The sequence below is a fragment of the Bubalus bubalis genome, chromosome 5, assembly GCF_019923935.1.
Source record: "Bubalus bubalis isolate 160015118507 breed Murrah chromosome 5, NDDB_SH_1, whole genome shotgun sequence".
Lineage (NCBI taxonomy): Eukaryota > Metazoa > Chordata > Mammalia > Artiodactyla > Bovidae > Bubalus > Bubalus bubalis.
This window is the reverse complement of record NC_059161.1, coordinates 86,466,494-86,484,107: the sequence shown is the minus strand read 5'-3', so window position 1 is coordinate 86,484,107 and position 17,614 is coordinate 86,466,494. Positions and strand designations below refer to the sequence as shown.

General features: G+C 38.5%; 1 protein-coding gene across 1 annotated transcript in view; it reads left to right on the top strand.

Annotated features, from left to right (window-relative positions):
* Positions 1-1,008: 1,008 nt before the first annotated feature.
* The window catches only part of FOLH1B (folate hydrolase 1B), a 71,609-nt gene continuing 55,003 nt past the window's right edge, over positions 1,009-17,614 (top strand). The window contains exons 1-4 of the mRNA XM_006075174.4: positions 1,009-1,263; positions 4,001-4,106; positions 9,947-10,133; positions 15,350-15,451. Coding sequence (XP_006075236.2) covers positions 1,146-1,263; positions 4,001-4,106; positions 9,947-10,133; positions 15,350-15,451 — 513 coding nt within the window. The 5' untranslated portion in view covers positions 1,009-1,145. The remainder of the gene's footprint in view (positions 1,264-4,000; positions 4,107-9,946; positions 10,134-15,349; positions 15,452-17,614) is intronic.

The following is a 17,614-nucleotide window of genomic DNA, read 5'->3' as shown; positions in this document are numbered from 1 at the left end:
AGTCAGACACGACTGAAGCGACATAGCGCCAGACTTGCCAGGTTAATTCAACAAAGACTGATTTTCACGCCCACAACGTAATAGAGGGCCAAGTGCAGCTGGGATATGAAACGAGATAAAGTCGCCGCCTTCAGCAAATACCAGTATCATTTCTTAAAAAAAAAAATGGCTGTGTAATGTAAAGGCAGGAATAATTTCCTAATAGTTTATTAATATCAGTGATCTTCACTAGGAAAAACTGCAGAGCGCTAACTCACATTGACATCAAAGTTCACTCCCTGAATCCAAATCAGTGCCAAAACAGGGCACCACCGTTTTCTACTGGATTTTCCTCATTCAGTTCAGTTCAGTCGCTCAGTCGTGTCCGACTCTTCGCGACCCCATGAATTGCAGCTCGCCAGGCCTCCCTGTCCATCACAAACTAATTACAGGGCTGTAATAGTATTTAATGGGGCTCCCGTGATGGCTCAGTTGGTAAAGAATCCGCCTGCACTGCAGGAGACTCCGGTTCCATATCTGGGTTGGGAAGATACCCTGGAGAAGGGACAGGCTACCCACTCCAGTATTCTGGCCTGGAGAATCCCGGTTTCTCCAGGAAAAAGTTTATACAGTTTACGGGGTCGCAAAGAGTCGAGTGGGATCTCAGGTCCGAGAAAAAGTTCTTGAGAAATAATTTAGCCTACCAACTAGCCTGGAAAATGTGTTTTCCTAGACAGAAAAAAATAGAGGACCCTTCCATTGAATTCCGCTTGAAGCAGTTTTCTTTCTGTCCATAGGACTGTGGCCTGGGAGTGTAGAAAGGAGAAGCGTTTGTCCTCCGCTTCCTCCTTCCCTTTGTTCCTCCTTTTCCTTTCATTTTAAAATAAGGGCTAGAAATCCTCAAGCTAAACTTTTTCTCTTTTTTAAGCACCTCTCCGCGGAGTCGGGGTTTGCTCCGGGACGGCTCCTCCTCTCGCTCTCCCGGATTGGTTGAGAATCGAGCGGACCGAGTCTCGGGGCGGAATCCGCGGAGCCCGGGCGGGGAGCGCACTCCCGGCGGCCGGGCTGATCCGCGCGGGGCGGGGAAAGGCGCTCTTGCCCAGCCGCCCACGAGGCTGCAGCGGTGCCGCCGCAAGGTCCCGGAGGCCCCGCTGCCGCGCGCCGTGATGTGGAACCCGCTTCACGAAACCGACTCGGCCTCGGTGGCCTGGCGCCGTCCGCGCCGGCTCTGCGCGGGGGCCGTGGTGCTGGGCGCCGGCCTCTTCGTCCTCGGCTTCCTTTTAGGTACGAGGGGAGGACGGGGGTCCGCGCCATGCTCGGCCCCCGCCCGCCCGGCTGCCCCGCGGCCCGCCGGGCTCCGGGGCCCCCTGCCACGGGGGATACTGCTGCTGGGCTCCGGGGCGGGGATCGGGCTGGGGGGCGTGCGGACCAGCTCCCGCGAGTTAGGTGGGACTTAGTTGCCGGGGACGGTGCACGTTTGCGTTCTGAACGGGCTGCTGTAGGACAGGCACCCAGGGTCAGGAGGAGAGTGCAGAAACCCTGAAACTGAACTTGAGAAAGTTCCACCGGCTGCAGGCCTGCGAGAAATTGGCACCTTTCTGCAGGATCTGGGGGGCATTTGCTAGGTTGTCCAAGAAGCTTTGTAAGAAACGACTCTTACCTCTTCGGGGTCTTTATCTAGTCTTGTGTACATTGAGGAGAGCGCTGAGCATTGCTTCTCAGGAGCCCCTTTCTCTCTTTTTGGAAGTAAGTAATAGAGGAACAGTTAGTAACTGGCTGACCTTATTGTCAGTGCTCTGAACAGAACTTTAACAGCAGTGCTTTCAAGTTTTCCCCTGTGTACTAATTTGCAGACCTAACCCAACTCTCCAAGGTAATCAGGGAGCAACGCTGAGATTTTTCTTAAAGACTCTGCAACTTCTTCCTGACCTTGAGCAAGTGAGGAAGTCTCTTAGCCTCAGTTTGTCAATCTTTGAAAGAATAATATCTGTAACTTACTGGGAATAGTAAATTGGCACTTTATTCTTTCCTGGTGAGGAGATGCTTCTAATTGTACTTCAATGCACAAGACTAGTGTAAGGTATCCCCAGGTAGTTTACCCCTACTATGAATTCTGGGCTCTCTTTCTGGGATTTAGAAGACCAGGGCATAAACTTGCTAGGAATAGTAGTTTAGTCGCTAAGTCATGTCCGACTCTTGCAACCCCATGGACAGAGGAGCCTGCCATGGGATTCTCCAGCATAGAATACTGGAGTGGGCTGCCATTTCCTTCTCCAATAAACCTGCTAGGTTGGCTCGAACTCAGTCTCTTTTTGCTTGCTTTGTGCCCTTTGAACCACATTGTGCTCATAACTAATGTGGATATCAGGGTTGCTGTGGGGCTTAGGTGAGATAAGTGTGCTCATTAAGGACACCGGCCACCTTGAGTTTCACTTGTCTCAACTGAAAATGTGGGAAATTCACTCGGCAAGATTAGCACAAAGATTAGGATTTTATGTGTCTTTTTTTTTTTTTTTGGCCACAATGGGTCTTGCTGTGCTCGAGCTTTCTAGTTGCCAGGAGTGGGGGTCACACGGCTCAACAGTTGGACCTCTTGGCTTCTAGGTTCAACGGTTGTGACACTGAGGCTTAGTTGCCCCTGGCATGTACAGTCTTCCCGAACCAGGGATCCAGCTTGTGTCTCCTGTGTTGGCAAGTGGATTCCCATCCATCGTACCACCAGGGAAGTCTTCTCTGTCTTTTAGAAGCATTTTGTGCTTCTTAGTGTTGCCCTTGTGCTTCCCAGGTGGCTCAGTGGGTACAGAATCAACCTGCAATGCAGGAGACTCAGGTTAAATCCCTGGGTTGGGAAGATCCCCTGGAGGAGGGCATGTCAACCCACTCCAGTATTCTTGCCTGGAGAACCCCGTGGACAGAGGAGATTGGCAGGCTACAGTCCACGGGGCTGTAAAGAGTCAGACACGACTGAAGCGACTGAGTGTGTACCCAGTGTTGCCCTGGCCCCATACAGTGGCTTACACAGAGTGCATTCTTTATTAATGTTAATTTTTCCCTAGGATTCTCTGCTCCTTCCCTCCCACAGCCTCCATCCTCTTTATCCAACTCATTTTTCAGATCTCGATTCAAGCATTTCATCCCCCATGTGCTCTGATCTTAAAGTCATTTCCAAGTCCCTTTTTTCGTTTGTTAAACATACTGGTGGAACTGTATTTCCATTTGCTGCCAACCGTTTATTTCAATACACATGTATATATGCATGTGTGTAGCATGTATGTGATTAATAATTGGAAAGCTCCATGAAAGCTAGCTGGGTGGTTTTGGTAACCATTTATGCACAAATCGTATCATTTAGCTGAATATCTGTCATGAAGCCAACTACAAGGGATCATGGTCTTGGGCGAACTGCCTGCCCGTTGCCTCTAGCCTCTGTCTTGCAGAGATGTTGGGTGTCTTGCAGTTTCATTGTAGCTCTCTGAAGTTGGACTTCTCAAGCCTGCCTTCAACTGGAAGCACAGAATATTTTATCACACTTTGTTTTAATGTCAGAACCAGAACAGATTACAAGACTGAATTGCCTTCAACTCTTTGAAATGATTTATGTACATGAAATATGTTCATAATTCATTAAACATCTACTAAATATTTCTTCTGGGTCAGCAGAGGAGTAGTCACTGGGGATAGAAGCTTGAAGGAGAAAGAAGGTGGATCTCCTTTCGGCTTTCCTTTTCCCCATTAGTTGAAGTGTATTTAATTTTAGTGCTAATATCATAAAGCATTTCTTAGAATAACAGCAATACATAATGAAATTGGATTAAAATATATTGTGACTGATTTGTAATTAAGTCTGTCTGCATGATTTTTTTTCCGATGGAGGTAGGCAAGAGAAAACTTTAGGAAATCTCAGTTAATGCCAGAGGTCATGGACAATTTGTGTTTTACATATGATAAATAAAATAATAAGGAAAAATATGCTCTGTCTGTAAGCTCATACCCCATTCCTATATTTGTTTGTCTTTTGCAGGATGGTTTATAAAGTCCTCCAATGAAGCTACTAACATTCCACAGCATAATGTAAAGAAAGCGTTTTTGGATGAGTTGAAAGCAGAGAACATCAAGACCTTCTTGTAGTAAGCAGATACTTCAAAGTTTATATCAAGTTGAAAAATTTTGTTATTCTGTTTAGAAGCTTGATCCATTATTTCATAAACAGAAACTGACTTTAAAAAAAAGTCTTATTATTGAAGATCTTGTATCACATTTCATCTCAAAAGGATGGTACCCTCAGCTGAACTTTATCATGATAGATGTTTTAAAGCAGGTGTCAGCATACTTTTCCTGTAAAGAGCCAGCTTAAAACATAGTTTGCTGACTCCTGTTTTAGAGGAAGATAATGTATTTAAGTCAAAAGAATAAATTTGGACTTTGAAGTCGGACATTGACAAGTTTAAATTCCATCTTTGCCTATTGATATTAACATAACTTTGAGTGAATATGTAACCTTCCTGAGCTCTCATTTTCACATCTGTAAAATGGGAATAGTGATACTGTTATGATAAGCATGAAATTAGAGAGCATATGTGTGACCTAGTGTAAAAACCTGCTGTCTATTTCCTGAAATAGCTATCCCTGGTATGGAGAAAAAGAGTAAATGAATAAATTTAAAAGGTATTTGCAAGACAACTAAAAATAAAACACTTTTATTGAGTAATTGATTGGAATACTTAGACTCTTTCAAAACAAAATACTTGAAGTCCTGATAATGATTAAAGGATTCCTTTATGAATGCAAGTTATGCTATGCTATGCTATGCTAAGTCGCTTCAGTCGTGTCTGACTCTGTGCGACCCCATAGACGGCAGCCCACCAGGCTCCGTCGTCCCTGGGATTCTCCAGGCAAGAATACTGGAGTGGGTTGCCATTTCCTTCTCCAGTGCATGAAAGAGAAAAGTGAAAGTGAAGTCACTCAGTCGTGTCCGACTCTTAGCGACCCCATGGACTGCAGCCTACCAGGCTCCTCCATCCATGGGATTTTCCAGGCAAAAGTACTGGAGTGGGGTGCCATTGCCTTCTCCAGTGCAAGTTATAATTTTATATAAAAACAGGCAAGTGAACAGATAGATAGATAGCCAATGCAGCAGACCTGGGTTTGATCCCTTTGTTGGGAAGATCCCCTGGAGAAGGGAATGACTACATTTTCCAATATCTTGTCTAGAGAATTTATGGATAGAAGAGCCTGGTGGGCTGCAGTCCATGGGATCACAAAGAGTTGGACATAACGAGGCAACTAACACCAGAGAGAATATACACATAGTCTTTAAATTTAAAACTATGAATAAAATTTGCTAGGGCATCTGTCAAGTCTTTATAAGGGCCATTTCTGGTGAGAGATATGGAATTAAAAATTTTTTTTTGTGGAAATTTTTCTGCCTCTTGCATGTCTTTTACTGTAGTTATGTATAATAGATGTAATGAAAGTGGAAGTCTGGCTAGACATAATCTTCACTCCTAGACAGGTGCTACCTCTGCTTCCTTTTTCCTTTTCTGACCTGTGACACGGTTGTTGTTATTCAGTCGCCAAGTCATGTCTGACTCTTTGGGACTCCATAGACAGCAGCACGCCAGGCTTTCTTGTCCTTCACTATCTCCCGGAGTTTGCTCAAACTTATGTCCATTGAGTCAATGATGCCATCCAACCATCTCATCCTCTGTGACGTGGAGTGGCCAGCAAAGAAGAAAAATGAATACCTTCTCACTTTCTGGGCCCTCAGCTTTTTGCTTATTCTCCATGGCCTTGACCAAGATCTTCTGTTTATGTTGCCAAAATCTTGCCTCTCTGTGTACCGATGATGAACAGGAATATGGAGACAGTTATGGAGGAGGAAAGAGTGACTTTATTTCTTTGGCAGGCAGAGGGGGAGTACCTCAAAAACTGTGCTCCTCTCCCTGGAGAATAGTATAGTGTATAGGGTTAGTCGCTCAGTCCTGTCCGACTTTGTGACCCCATGGACTATAACCTGCCAGGATCCTCTGTCCATGGGGATTCTCCAGGCACAAATATCGGAGTGGGTAACGATTTCCTCCTCCAGGGGATCTTCCCAACCCAGGAATCGAACTCGGGTCTCCTGCCTTGTAGGCGGACTCTTTACCATCTGAGCCACCAGGGAAGCCCTGGAGAATGGAAAAGGTTGAATAGTCAGATAGGGTTATGTGACAAGGATCAAGGTATTAGCATTCTTCTGCAAACTGACAAGGTTAGGATGTGTACAGGGTCTCAGGTGGTTGGGTCTCCTAAACTTGATGAGTTTTTCTGGTTCCTTTAATCTCACCATATTTCAGGTGGTTTCCTGGCTGTTCCTCTCTTAATTAGCAGCTGTTTGAGTCTGCACTTTGGAACTCAGGGAAGGTCATGAAGGTAGAGTCTTGCCTAGAGAAGTGGGGGACAAAAAGGCCTCCATGCCTGAAACCCCGCAGGGCCCTGCTTGGCATCATTTAGAACTCAAGAATTTTCACCATTAACACAAAAAGAGATGAAGAGAACCCCCACTCACCCCTCCAAGGGCCACAGACTTTCCAGAAGCCTCCTGAACTCCCCATAATTCCAGTTTGCCATTTGTCCATTGGAGCTGTTCAGTCTGTTTATACCTGTAGGTCAGGGGTCATTAAAGGCTCAGATCTGTCTTTTCCCCTTTTCTAACCCTTTGCTTTACTGCTAAAGATTCTTTACTGTTTCGAAGTTACTTGACTCTGGGAGGATTAAGGACGGACTGCCTTTTCAGTCTCCCTTGGCGTGCAAGGTTGTCCTGTGTTTTCCTTTTGTTTTGTAATACCTGGTAAGAGTCTCAGATTTGTTCATTATTTTGCATTCTTCCTCCACGTGTTATAAAGGACAAGGTTATTTTAGAGGAATGTTTTAGAATTTCACTGATCTGCATTTGAAAACCGGTTCTACCTTTCACTGGTTGTCTTTAAGTCACCTAATGTCTCTAAGCATTGTTCATTCATAAACCAAATGTAGTGTATTAAAACATACATCAATAGCTCCCTTTATTAATTGAGATGACATAATGATACTTAGGACATATTTAAAGTTTTTTAGCCAGACAGAGATGTATGTGCCTATTTTTTAAATGCATGATGTTAGCTATTTTGGATAGTTAATAAATTATTCAAATAAATTAAAAAATAACTTGATATTCTAGTAGGTCAAGAAATTGTGACACACTTCTCAATTGATTAAAACAAAAAAATAGGAACTTCTCATTGAGCCTCAGATCTTTGTGTATTAGTGAGGTAGCAATTTTCTCCTTCTGTATGAATGAGAGGGCTTCTCTGATGGCTCAGAGGGCCAAGAATCCTGTCATCTGCAATGCAGGAGACACTAGAGCCTTGGGTTCCATCCCTGGGTTGCGAAGATCCCCTGGAAGAAGAAATGGCAACCGATTCCAGTATTCTTGCCTAGAGAATCCCATGGACGGAGAAGCCTGTGGGCTACAGTCCATGGGGATCTTCAAGAGTCAGACATGACTGAGCCACTAAGCACTCACAATGAATGAGAAATTTAAGACATGGCCAGGATCATATAACAAGACGGTGGCAAAACCTGTAGTACACCGATTTTGTGGCAATTGATTTTATTTATCCTTGGAAACACATCTTTTTTTCCTACTTGTTATTTTTAGGATCAACTTTTCTCCAAATGAATGGATTCTAACGCTGATCATAGCATGCTTGTTGTATGTCAATTGATAACAACAGAACTTTTACCAGGAATTTCACTCATCATGTTACCTGATGAAACTTGGGTCTGCTAGCCTGATGGGCAGCAAAGTCAATCTACTGACACTGGGTTGAGGAGAAGGAGTACGGTGTTTATTATAGGGTGCCAAATAGAGAAAACAGACACCTCAAACTCAAATGACCGGAAATCATAGATGGCTTTCAAGGGGAGGGTTTTTAAAGACAACATTTGAGAAGCTGGTTGCAGCTCATGGACTTTCTTCTGATTGGTTGGTGATGAGGTAACCAGATGTTGTTTCAGAAATCTGAATCATCAACTTTGTGGTTCTAAGTAGTCTCAGGTCTATGTCCTTGTGGTCAACACATAGTCACCATACTCCAGCTATGTGGGGGTCTCAGTTTCTGCAGAACAGCTCAAAGATATGCATCAGATTGTTATATTGTTTCAACTATCATTACTTTTCTTGCTTTACCACTTTTCCTTTATTTCTGTATTCGCTCACTTCCATAATGGTAATTTCTTGTGTCTGCTCTTTGGAACTCAGGGAAGGCCTAGGAGATTAAAGCCTTTTACTACAAAATATAAATGGGGGCACCGTGGGGCTTTTGTATCTGGGAGGGCCCTTCGAGGTTCTGCTTGGTTTCAGTCCGCCTTTTTCTTTGACACTCCTTAATGCTGACAGGAATAGAGACCAAATGTGAAAAAGGAATAAAGTTTTTTGGATAGAGAGGTTCATCATGAATTTGGCAGGGGAATTTAGTTTTAGGGGAGTCATTTCGATAATAAAGTCTGATAATGATCTCCTGTGTGTGTGTCTGTGTGGGCAGGATCAAGCCTCTCATAACAATTCTTTCATGTAAGAATAGAGTTATAGCTATGACTTCAGGAAATTTGCAAACTTTGCATCTATTTTAGTTATGTTACAGTTTGGATTTGTGTAATAGGGAATAAAATAGCAACATGTTGGCTGTGTAATGTTTTCTTTCCAGGTCGATGAGGAAATGCATAGATGCCTCAGCTGCCTCTTAAAATTGTGTTCTTTTCATTACTTTATTTTGCAAATACACATTAGAAATCCTGTGTAGGGTTTTAAACTTCTAAATATTTATTGAATGAGAATTGTAATACTGTTTTTGTAAATAACAATTTAAATGATTTTACTCTAATTATAAAATTAATCCCAGGACTCCCCTTCCTTCCTTATTTTTTTTTTAAGGGATTCAACACTTGAAATTAGGATGACTCTAGCTATGTTAGTTATTCGTTTTTTTTTTTTTAATCACTGTAAGAATGGAAGTAGATTGAGTTTAGAAAAACCTACATAATTAGAATAAGAAATTCATGAAGCTCAAGACATTTATAAGCTAGAAATGAATAAATGTCGTTTCATGACATATGATGCTTTGTCATATGGGATTTTTTTTCCTTGAAATGATTTAAATTGAAAATAACAGTGAACTGAATCTTCAAGAAAACAACAAATTTCCAAGAAAGAGAACTTTAAAACAAAAGCCCCAGTATCTACACATACTAAATGAGAAATTAGTCTATTCTTGAAAATATTTGTGATAGCTAAAATTTTAGCCCCATAGTTTGTTATTTGTTAAAGATATTCTTGGTCAGACTAATTCTCATTGTTGATTTTTAGTATTATACTTAGAATGCATGGTGATTGGAATATAAAAGATTCAGTTTGAGCTTGTGTAAATATGTCCAAATTACTTCTTAAAGAAGACAGTTTAAAATGGCTGCTAATCAAAAGGTTTCTCACTTGGCTATAATGTTCATTATTTTAAAATAAATGTGATTATCAGTAGTTCTTGGAATGTCACAGCTTGATCTTTGGCTGAAAATATTTTTTACTTTCCAATTATATTTTACAAGGTGAAATAAATAGATAATTCCATGAAAGTTCAAATATGCCTGAGTCTTAAGGAAAGAATAGAACACTTTCCTCATCTAATATGGAGAGATCCTCTACAGGTGTACACATACCAATTCTCTATGAAGATCAGTTTTTCTGATTTTTCTCTTGAATGAGTACAAATTAGAGCATGAAGATTTTAAAACACTTTATAATCTATTTGACGTCATAATGGTACCACTTTGCTTTTTTAAGGTGTAGCATTTGAAAGTATTTTTTTTAATGTAAATCTGCTTTATTTGGTTGTTAACTTAAGACAAAGGCTGACTAAACAATTTCTAACTACTTTCAATTTTTGTTCAACAGTAATTTTACACGGATACCGCATTTAGCTGGAACAGAACAAAACTTCCAGCTTGCAAAGGAAATTCAAGCTCAGTGGAAAGAATTTGGCCTGGATTCTGTTGAGTTAGCCCATTATGATGTCCTGTTGTCCTATCCAAATGAGACTGTTCCCAACTACATCTCAATAATTGATGAAGATGGAAATGAGGTAAAAAGAAAGAAAAAATAAGCTCCCCCATCTTCTCTTTTGAAATGCCTTCTGTAAAAGAATGCCCTGTGCCATCTCCAAAGGCTGATAGAAATCAGTATTGACACTTGTGAATGATGCCTTTAATGATCTTACTATTGGTGCCAACTCTTTCTTAATGATGTTTGAATATAACGTGATGTTGAAAAGATTCTGAGAAATTGATGCTTGATGGCAGTTGCTATTTTCTTCTTTTTAACTATTGTTCACTAACAAAATATGATATGTTAGTAAACTGTGGCTAAATTAGATACACTTTTGATTGGTTCAGATGATAAAAGATCATGCATCAATTTGAGGATGCTAGGAAATTGAGAGATGTGTTGTTTGAGCCAGTAGGTTTTTATTGGTAATTCATGATTATATTTCCTATGATCATGTATTCAGCTGTGTACCCAGAACTTGGGTGTGGGCATTTGGAAAGAAGAGAGTTTGGAGAGAAACACTCGAGAATTACATCTATGCTAAAAATTTGCAATCTTCTTTGCTAGTTAGGGCACATAATTGGAAAAGAAGATGATACAAGTAGTTGAGATATTTCATATCATGATGTATATTCAATATGAAAACTCATAAAATATAACTCACATATTCATCACTATTTGCCTTAGAGCTACCATATCCATATCTAAAATAGCCCTTTTCCTCTAGATAGCTTTCTTGAGTCCCCTTCGCTGGAGCTTCTAAATTGCATATAGCTTCAAATGTATCCAGTTTGATTGGTCAGCACAAAATATCATGTGATTTTTGTACATACAAATTTTTAATCACCTCCTCTTATTGACTAATGAATCAGCCTTGTCTTAATGATTAATATGCTATTTTGTAGTCAGTGATATAATCCCATGGTAAATTTCCTAATATGAGTTGAAACTTTACATATTCACTCTTTTTAAATTATAGTAGTTAATACAGTTTAACTTTTAAAAATACTGTCAAACCATTTCACAATTATAAAAATATTTTTAAGGTTGGTACGGGGAATACCAATATACTCCATAAAATTCCGTAGCCTTTATAAGTGGTGACATTATCTATATAATTATTAAAGAGTCTTTAAAAGTATATTTAGGAAGAGTATTTGATCACGTAGTAAAATGCCAGTAATATTAAAAAATACGTGGAAACAGTGGGGGAGGGAGAGAGTGAGACGAATGGAGAAAGTGGCATCAACATATATACACTATTGGTTTAAGATGGACAGCTGGTGAGAAGTCCCTGTGTAGCACAGGGAGCCCAGTCTGGTGCTCTGTGATGACGTGTATGTATAATTAAGACTGATTTGCATTGTTGTATGTCAGAAACCAAAACTACACTGTAAAATTAAAAAAAAAAATTAAGGTTAAAAAAATACAAGGTTAAAAAAATGCATTAAACCAAATTTGATTTCTCAAGTTTGGTGATTGTATACAATGAGGAAAATAACAAACTTTCATTTTTCTTCTCTTTTCTTCCTCTTCACTTCCCAGTTTCATCCCTACCTTTGCTTTTATTCCATTTCATTATTTGTTTTTCCTATTATAAGCATTTATGAAATTTCTAAAGCCTGTCGCATAACATAAACATATAATTAGAAGTTTCATTTTGGAGGTTTTCCTGAATGGGGTTAGCTGCCAAAAGCTTATTAACTTTTTTGAAAGTTATATCATTAATTCAGTTTTGTTTTTATCCAGTTATACCTGCACATAAATATTCACACAGTTCTTCAAAGGGCCTTGCTTCTTCCCTATTTCCCTCTTCCCTGAGGGAGTCACTGTGCAGCCCTGAGTTGATTCTTTTGATGTATACCTCTGCTTCTTTAAATGATGCGCTTGTAGTGCTTGTGTTTCAGATTCAGGCATTTTCTTTTGACCTGGTGACAGTTCAGCTCTATTCTCACCCCTCTGCCAACTACAGATACTCTCTTACTGGGTCCCCATCTCCCAGATCAGTTAATGTGACTGACCGTTCATAGCTAAGCTAGGTAAACGGCGAACTTTACTGTCCTGCGTGGCACAGGCATGTTCTCCTTCCCACAGACAACAAATATGATTAATATTTTATAGATTCTACCAGAAATGTTTTCAATACATATTATGCATTATTTTCTCTTTATTTATGTAGGGACAATGTGCCATATAGATTGAACTATATATATATATATTGCCTTTTTATGTTGCAAAAGTTAAATAAAAATTTGTAAACCAAAATTATTTTAGTTATACTCAGAATACATAGTTTGAGGCTATGTTAGTGAATGTTGGATAGTGAACATTGCTCAAGGGTGTATTGTCTGTCTTTGATGAAGTCACCCAAAAGAGTCATTTCCTTGACCATAAGAAACTTTTCCCAGTTGTTGGAATAACTCATAAACTGGATGTGAAGTCCACCTGCTCAGTGGTGCTGTAAAATTGAAGGTTACCATAAAGGCAAATCAAGTGAGACCAGGTTGAAGACTCCCTTGACTGAAAGACTTGCTGATGTGATGACTTTGTCTCAAGGTGGATTCTTATTGCACTTTAGTATAGTTTTTCTTAGACTCTCCCCCAGTGATTCAGTTCAGTTTGTTCTCTATTACAGAGAAAAATTACAGGAAAAATGGAAGATGTGGGAATTTTTGAAGAGTAGTAGTTGATTTGGTTTCATTTGAGATTCTGTCAGCACCTGAAGTAGGTAATTGGTGCTTCAGTATAGTGTCAGCTCAGATTTTCTCTACATCTCCCAGCACCTTTAAATTACTGCACTGGCCAGGACCTATAGTTTAATATTGAAAGGAAGTGAAGACAGCAGGTGTCCTTGACTTGAATGTCTTTAATGTTTCACCTTAATTTTGATATTTATGTCAGCTTACCTTAATTCAGGGCTTTCCAGGTGGCACTAGTGGTAAACAACCCGCTTTCCAATGCAGGAGACATAAGAGACGTGGGTTCGATCCCTGGGTCGGGAAGATCCCCTGGAGGACGGCACGGGAACCCGCTCCAGTATGCTCTTCTGTCCCGGGGATCACAGAGATTGGAGACAACTGAATCGACTTAGCACAGCATGCTCTAATTCACTTTACAAGTTCACCAAGACTTTTTTGTCATGAATTTATATTGAATTTTATCAGAAATTTTTTCTTTTTCTAGATAACTTTCGAGATGAGCATATAAGTTTTCTTTTTCACAATGATAATTATAATAAATGATGTACTATTAGATTAGTTTACATTTTTGAAATGTATAATATTAGTCTGTAGTAGAGTTTTCAACTCATATCTGTATACATTTATTATATTGATAACATGTTTGGCCTGTATTTCTGCAATTTGCTTATTTGGTTATAATTTCTAGATTATACTTGTCTTATAAAATGAGTTTTTAATCTCTGAAATAGGTTGTGTTGTATTTAAAAAATCTTTTAGTATTTCAGATCAAAGGAAAACCACTTGGTTTTGATACTTTGTTTTATGGAAGATTTTAAGCTACTGATTCAATTTCTTTTTTGTTATGGGACTATTTAGATTTGTTTAAAATGCACTGTTATGTCAGTTTAATTTTTTTTAAATGCATTTTTCCATTTCATCTAAGTTTTCAATTATTGGCATAGTTCTTCCTAGTATTTTCTTACTATCTTTTTTGCAAGATCTATAGATATGCCTGTTTTTCTACTCCTAATACTATTTATTTGTATTACATTTTTTTCTCAAGTTCCCCTTTTACCTTCCTAGTCTCTATTTTGCTGTTTTTTGTAAATTTTCATTTGAATACTTAATTTATTGATGTTGGACCTTTCTTCTTTTCTAATATGAGTATTTAAAACCATACATTTCCTTCTAAGAACTACTTCAACTAGATCTCACAAGATCTGATTTTCTAAATTAACTACATTGTGAACAAATAATTGCAATTTGTATGACACTAATCCTTTGCAGTCATTTCTTTAGTCTATTATGTCATCAATTTTTATAAATGTTCTCTTGTTATTTGAAAAAAATATTTTCAGTTGTTGAGTTTAATAATTTTATATTTGCTTATTAGTTAAAATTTGTTAATTGTTTGGCTAAAATATCCTTTATCCTTGATGTGCTCTCATTTTGTCTATTTTTATTAATTACTGGGAAAGGAATATTAGATTTTCTCACCATAATGGTGGATTATTTTTATTTCCATTTTGAATTCTGTCAATTCCTGTAGTTTGGAGCTCTTCCCATTAGATATAAACAGTATTTGTTTAGTGTTTCTTTTTCTGCATTGTTACTTTCAGACTTACTGTGATCATATGTTTAAGTAACTTCTTGTAAAATGGTACACAGTTGAATTTATCTAGTCTGACATACTAAGCTTTTTTTAAAAATTAAAAAAAAAATTTGTTATACTGACTTACAGTAATACTACTTATATGAATTTTACTTTTACTTTTTCCCCCTAATGTTCCTTTTCTCTCTCCTTTTTTAAAATTTTCTTCTTTTTGGGGGGTGGGGTAATGGTTAATTTTATTAATTTTATTTCTTTTAGTAGTTTGGAAAGTAAAATAATATTGATTCCCACTTAACAGTGTCAGTGATACACTTGAAAAATTATGTTTGGTTAGAATTGAATTTAACCTTTAATTTGTTTATAAGTAATTAGCTTAACATTTTTATAAGTGAGTAATAACACTGCTGCTGCTGCTGCTAAGTCGCTTCAGTTGTGTCCGACTCTGTGCGACCCCATAGACGGCAGCCCACCAGGCTCCCCCGTCCCTGGGATTCTCCAGGCAAGAACACTGGAGTGGGTTGCCCTTTCCTTCTCCAATGCATGAAAATAAAAAGTGAAAGGGAAGTTGCTCAGTTGTGTCTGACTCTTCATGACCCCATGGACTGCAGCCTATCAGGCTCCCCTGTCCATAGGCTTTTCCAGGCAAGAGTACTGGATGGGTTGCCATTGCCTTCTCCAACTAATAATACTATATGATGTTATTTTTTTATTTGGAAAGTGAACTTTTCCTTCTAAATCAAAAGCTGGTGCTTGTAGACCCTCTGAGGGTCTGTAGTTTATTCACCTCTTGAACTCCTCACAGCGTCTAGCAGAGGTCTGGCTCTTTGATTTGCATCTTTAAAATACAGAAATCTTGATTAACCCTCTCCTGGCGAAAGAGATGATACACATTTCTTTGCTTGATAGTAGTAATTAAGCTTTACCTGATTTGATTCTAATTATTATGTTTTGCTTCTCTAGATTTTCAACACGTCGTTGTTTGAACCGCCTCCTCCAGGATATGAAAATGTCTCAGACATTGTGCCACCCTTTAGTGCCTTTTCTCCACAAGGAATGCCAGAGGTAAAAATGCATGTGATAAAAATAACAAACAGAACTCCCTTGTTCATGCAGGCAATAGTTAAAGGGGTATTGTGGAGGTTTTTGATGTAATCCAAATTTATCTTTTTCTACATTTAAGAAATAGAATGTCTTAGTAATAAGAAAGAATATACATTTTGCATTCATAGTGTTTTTTAGGATAAAATTTACCACACTGAGATGGGGATATCCAAAGTGAACATTTATTTGACAAATGCATTCACCTATGTAATTAAAGCACCATCTACACATAAAATATTACTGTCACTTCAGAATGTACTTCTAAGCCCCTTCTCAGTCAGCCCCACACACTCCCAAGGCAGTCATTCTCATTCTCCCATGTTTTGTTTTTTTTTTTTGGCCACCTTTGATTAGTTTTGCCTATACTAGAAATTCATATAAATGGAATTGATAGCATTTGTAAGTATAGGACCTGTGAAAATTCACATGTTTTGCACTTATCCATAGATTGTTCTTTTTTTTATTGCCAATTAATTTCCACTATATGGAAATACTACATATTTTGCTACCATTGTAAGACTTGGATTGATTTTATAAAGAACCTGAATGAGAATTTGAAATTGTTGCCATTTTCAAATGAAGAATACAGACATCCTTTTTAGAAAATTTGTATGGTTTACTTAATAAGGCAGTGTGCATATTTATTATCTGAGTTTTCACGGTAGATCCCTAGATTCTTAAATAGTACTTTGTTTTTTATAAGAAAGCTAAACTTGAAAGAGTTGAATATAATTTATTAATGTCTTTTAAAATGTTACCTCTCCTGCTATAGTATTTGACATCAGATAGATTCAGTTTTCGGAGAAGGCAATGGCAACCCACTCCAGTACTCTTGCCTGAAAAATCCCATGGACAGAGGAGCCTGGTAGGCTGCAGTCCATGGGGTCGCACAGAGTCGAACAGGACTGAGCGACTTCACTTTCATGCATTGGAGAAGGAAAGGGCAACCCACTCCAGTGTTCTTGCCTGGAGAATCCCAGGGACGGGGGAGCCTGGTGGGCTGCCGTCTATGGGGTTGCACCGAGTCGTACATGACTGAAGTGACTTAGCAGCAGCAGGTTCAGTTTTGGACATATAGAGTGTGAGGTACCTAGGATATTCCAAGAAGTTGGAATATTGAAGTATCACTCAATAGAGAGATAAACACTTGACTATTATCAGAAACATCCCTAGTAAAAAATTTACATTTAGAACTGAATTGATATTTAAAGCTCCAAGGAAATAGCAGCCCACTCCAGTGTTCTTACGTGGAAAATCTCATGGACAGAAGAGCCTGCCAGGCTACAGTCAAAGGGGTTGCAGAGTCAGACACAACTGAGCGACTAAAACACTTCACCAGTCAGTTAATGTTTATTGTAAAAACATAGGCAATAAACCTATGTTTTTAATTAATTATTAAACTATGATTTAATATTAGGCAATGCTATATTTTTTAATATGAAAAGTTTAAAAACATACTCTTTTTTATTATTTTCTAATGCATTTGATTAACTTATATTTAAAAACTCTCACAGGTTTAGAGTATTTTCTACAGTTGTATGAAATTTGTTTCAAATGAATAGTTAACATCATAGTTAATGGCACAATATTAGAAAAATTCTCCCCCAAATTTGTACATAAATAGGTTCCTTACAGTCATTGTAGTTACTTTGTAATTGACATGACATAGAAATAAAGGATATAAAAACTGGGAATGAAGAGATAATATATTTTAGATCTCAGGTGTCTAGAGTTACATAGACTTTATCTTCTGGGTAAGGCACATTACCATCATGGGTCCATGTAAGATTCCTAATTTAATTTCTTACCTTTCATCTTTTATCCTTATTTTCAATCTCATTCCTTATCTCCACATCCCCTATACCCTGCCATCATCCGTAATGTATTTATACTTTTAGGAATATATGTATTCTTATAAAAACATGGGCTTATTAGTGATTGGTATATTTTGAATATATGCAAATACTATATCTTAGGTCTTGGTCCATGACTATTTTCAATTAGCTATTTAAAAAAAATCTATTTTATGTCAGAGTGGTTCATTACTTTTTACTGTTGCATAGTACCCCCATGTTATGTGCACACCACATGCAGCTTATCCATTCTCTTAGTGGCAAACATGTG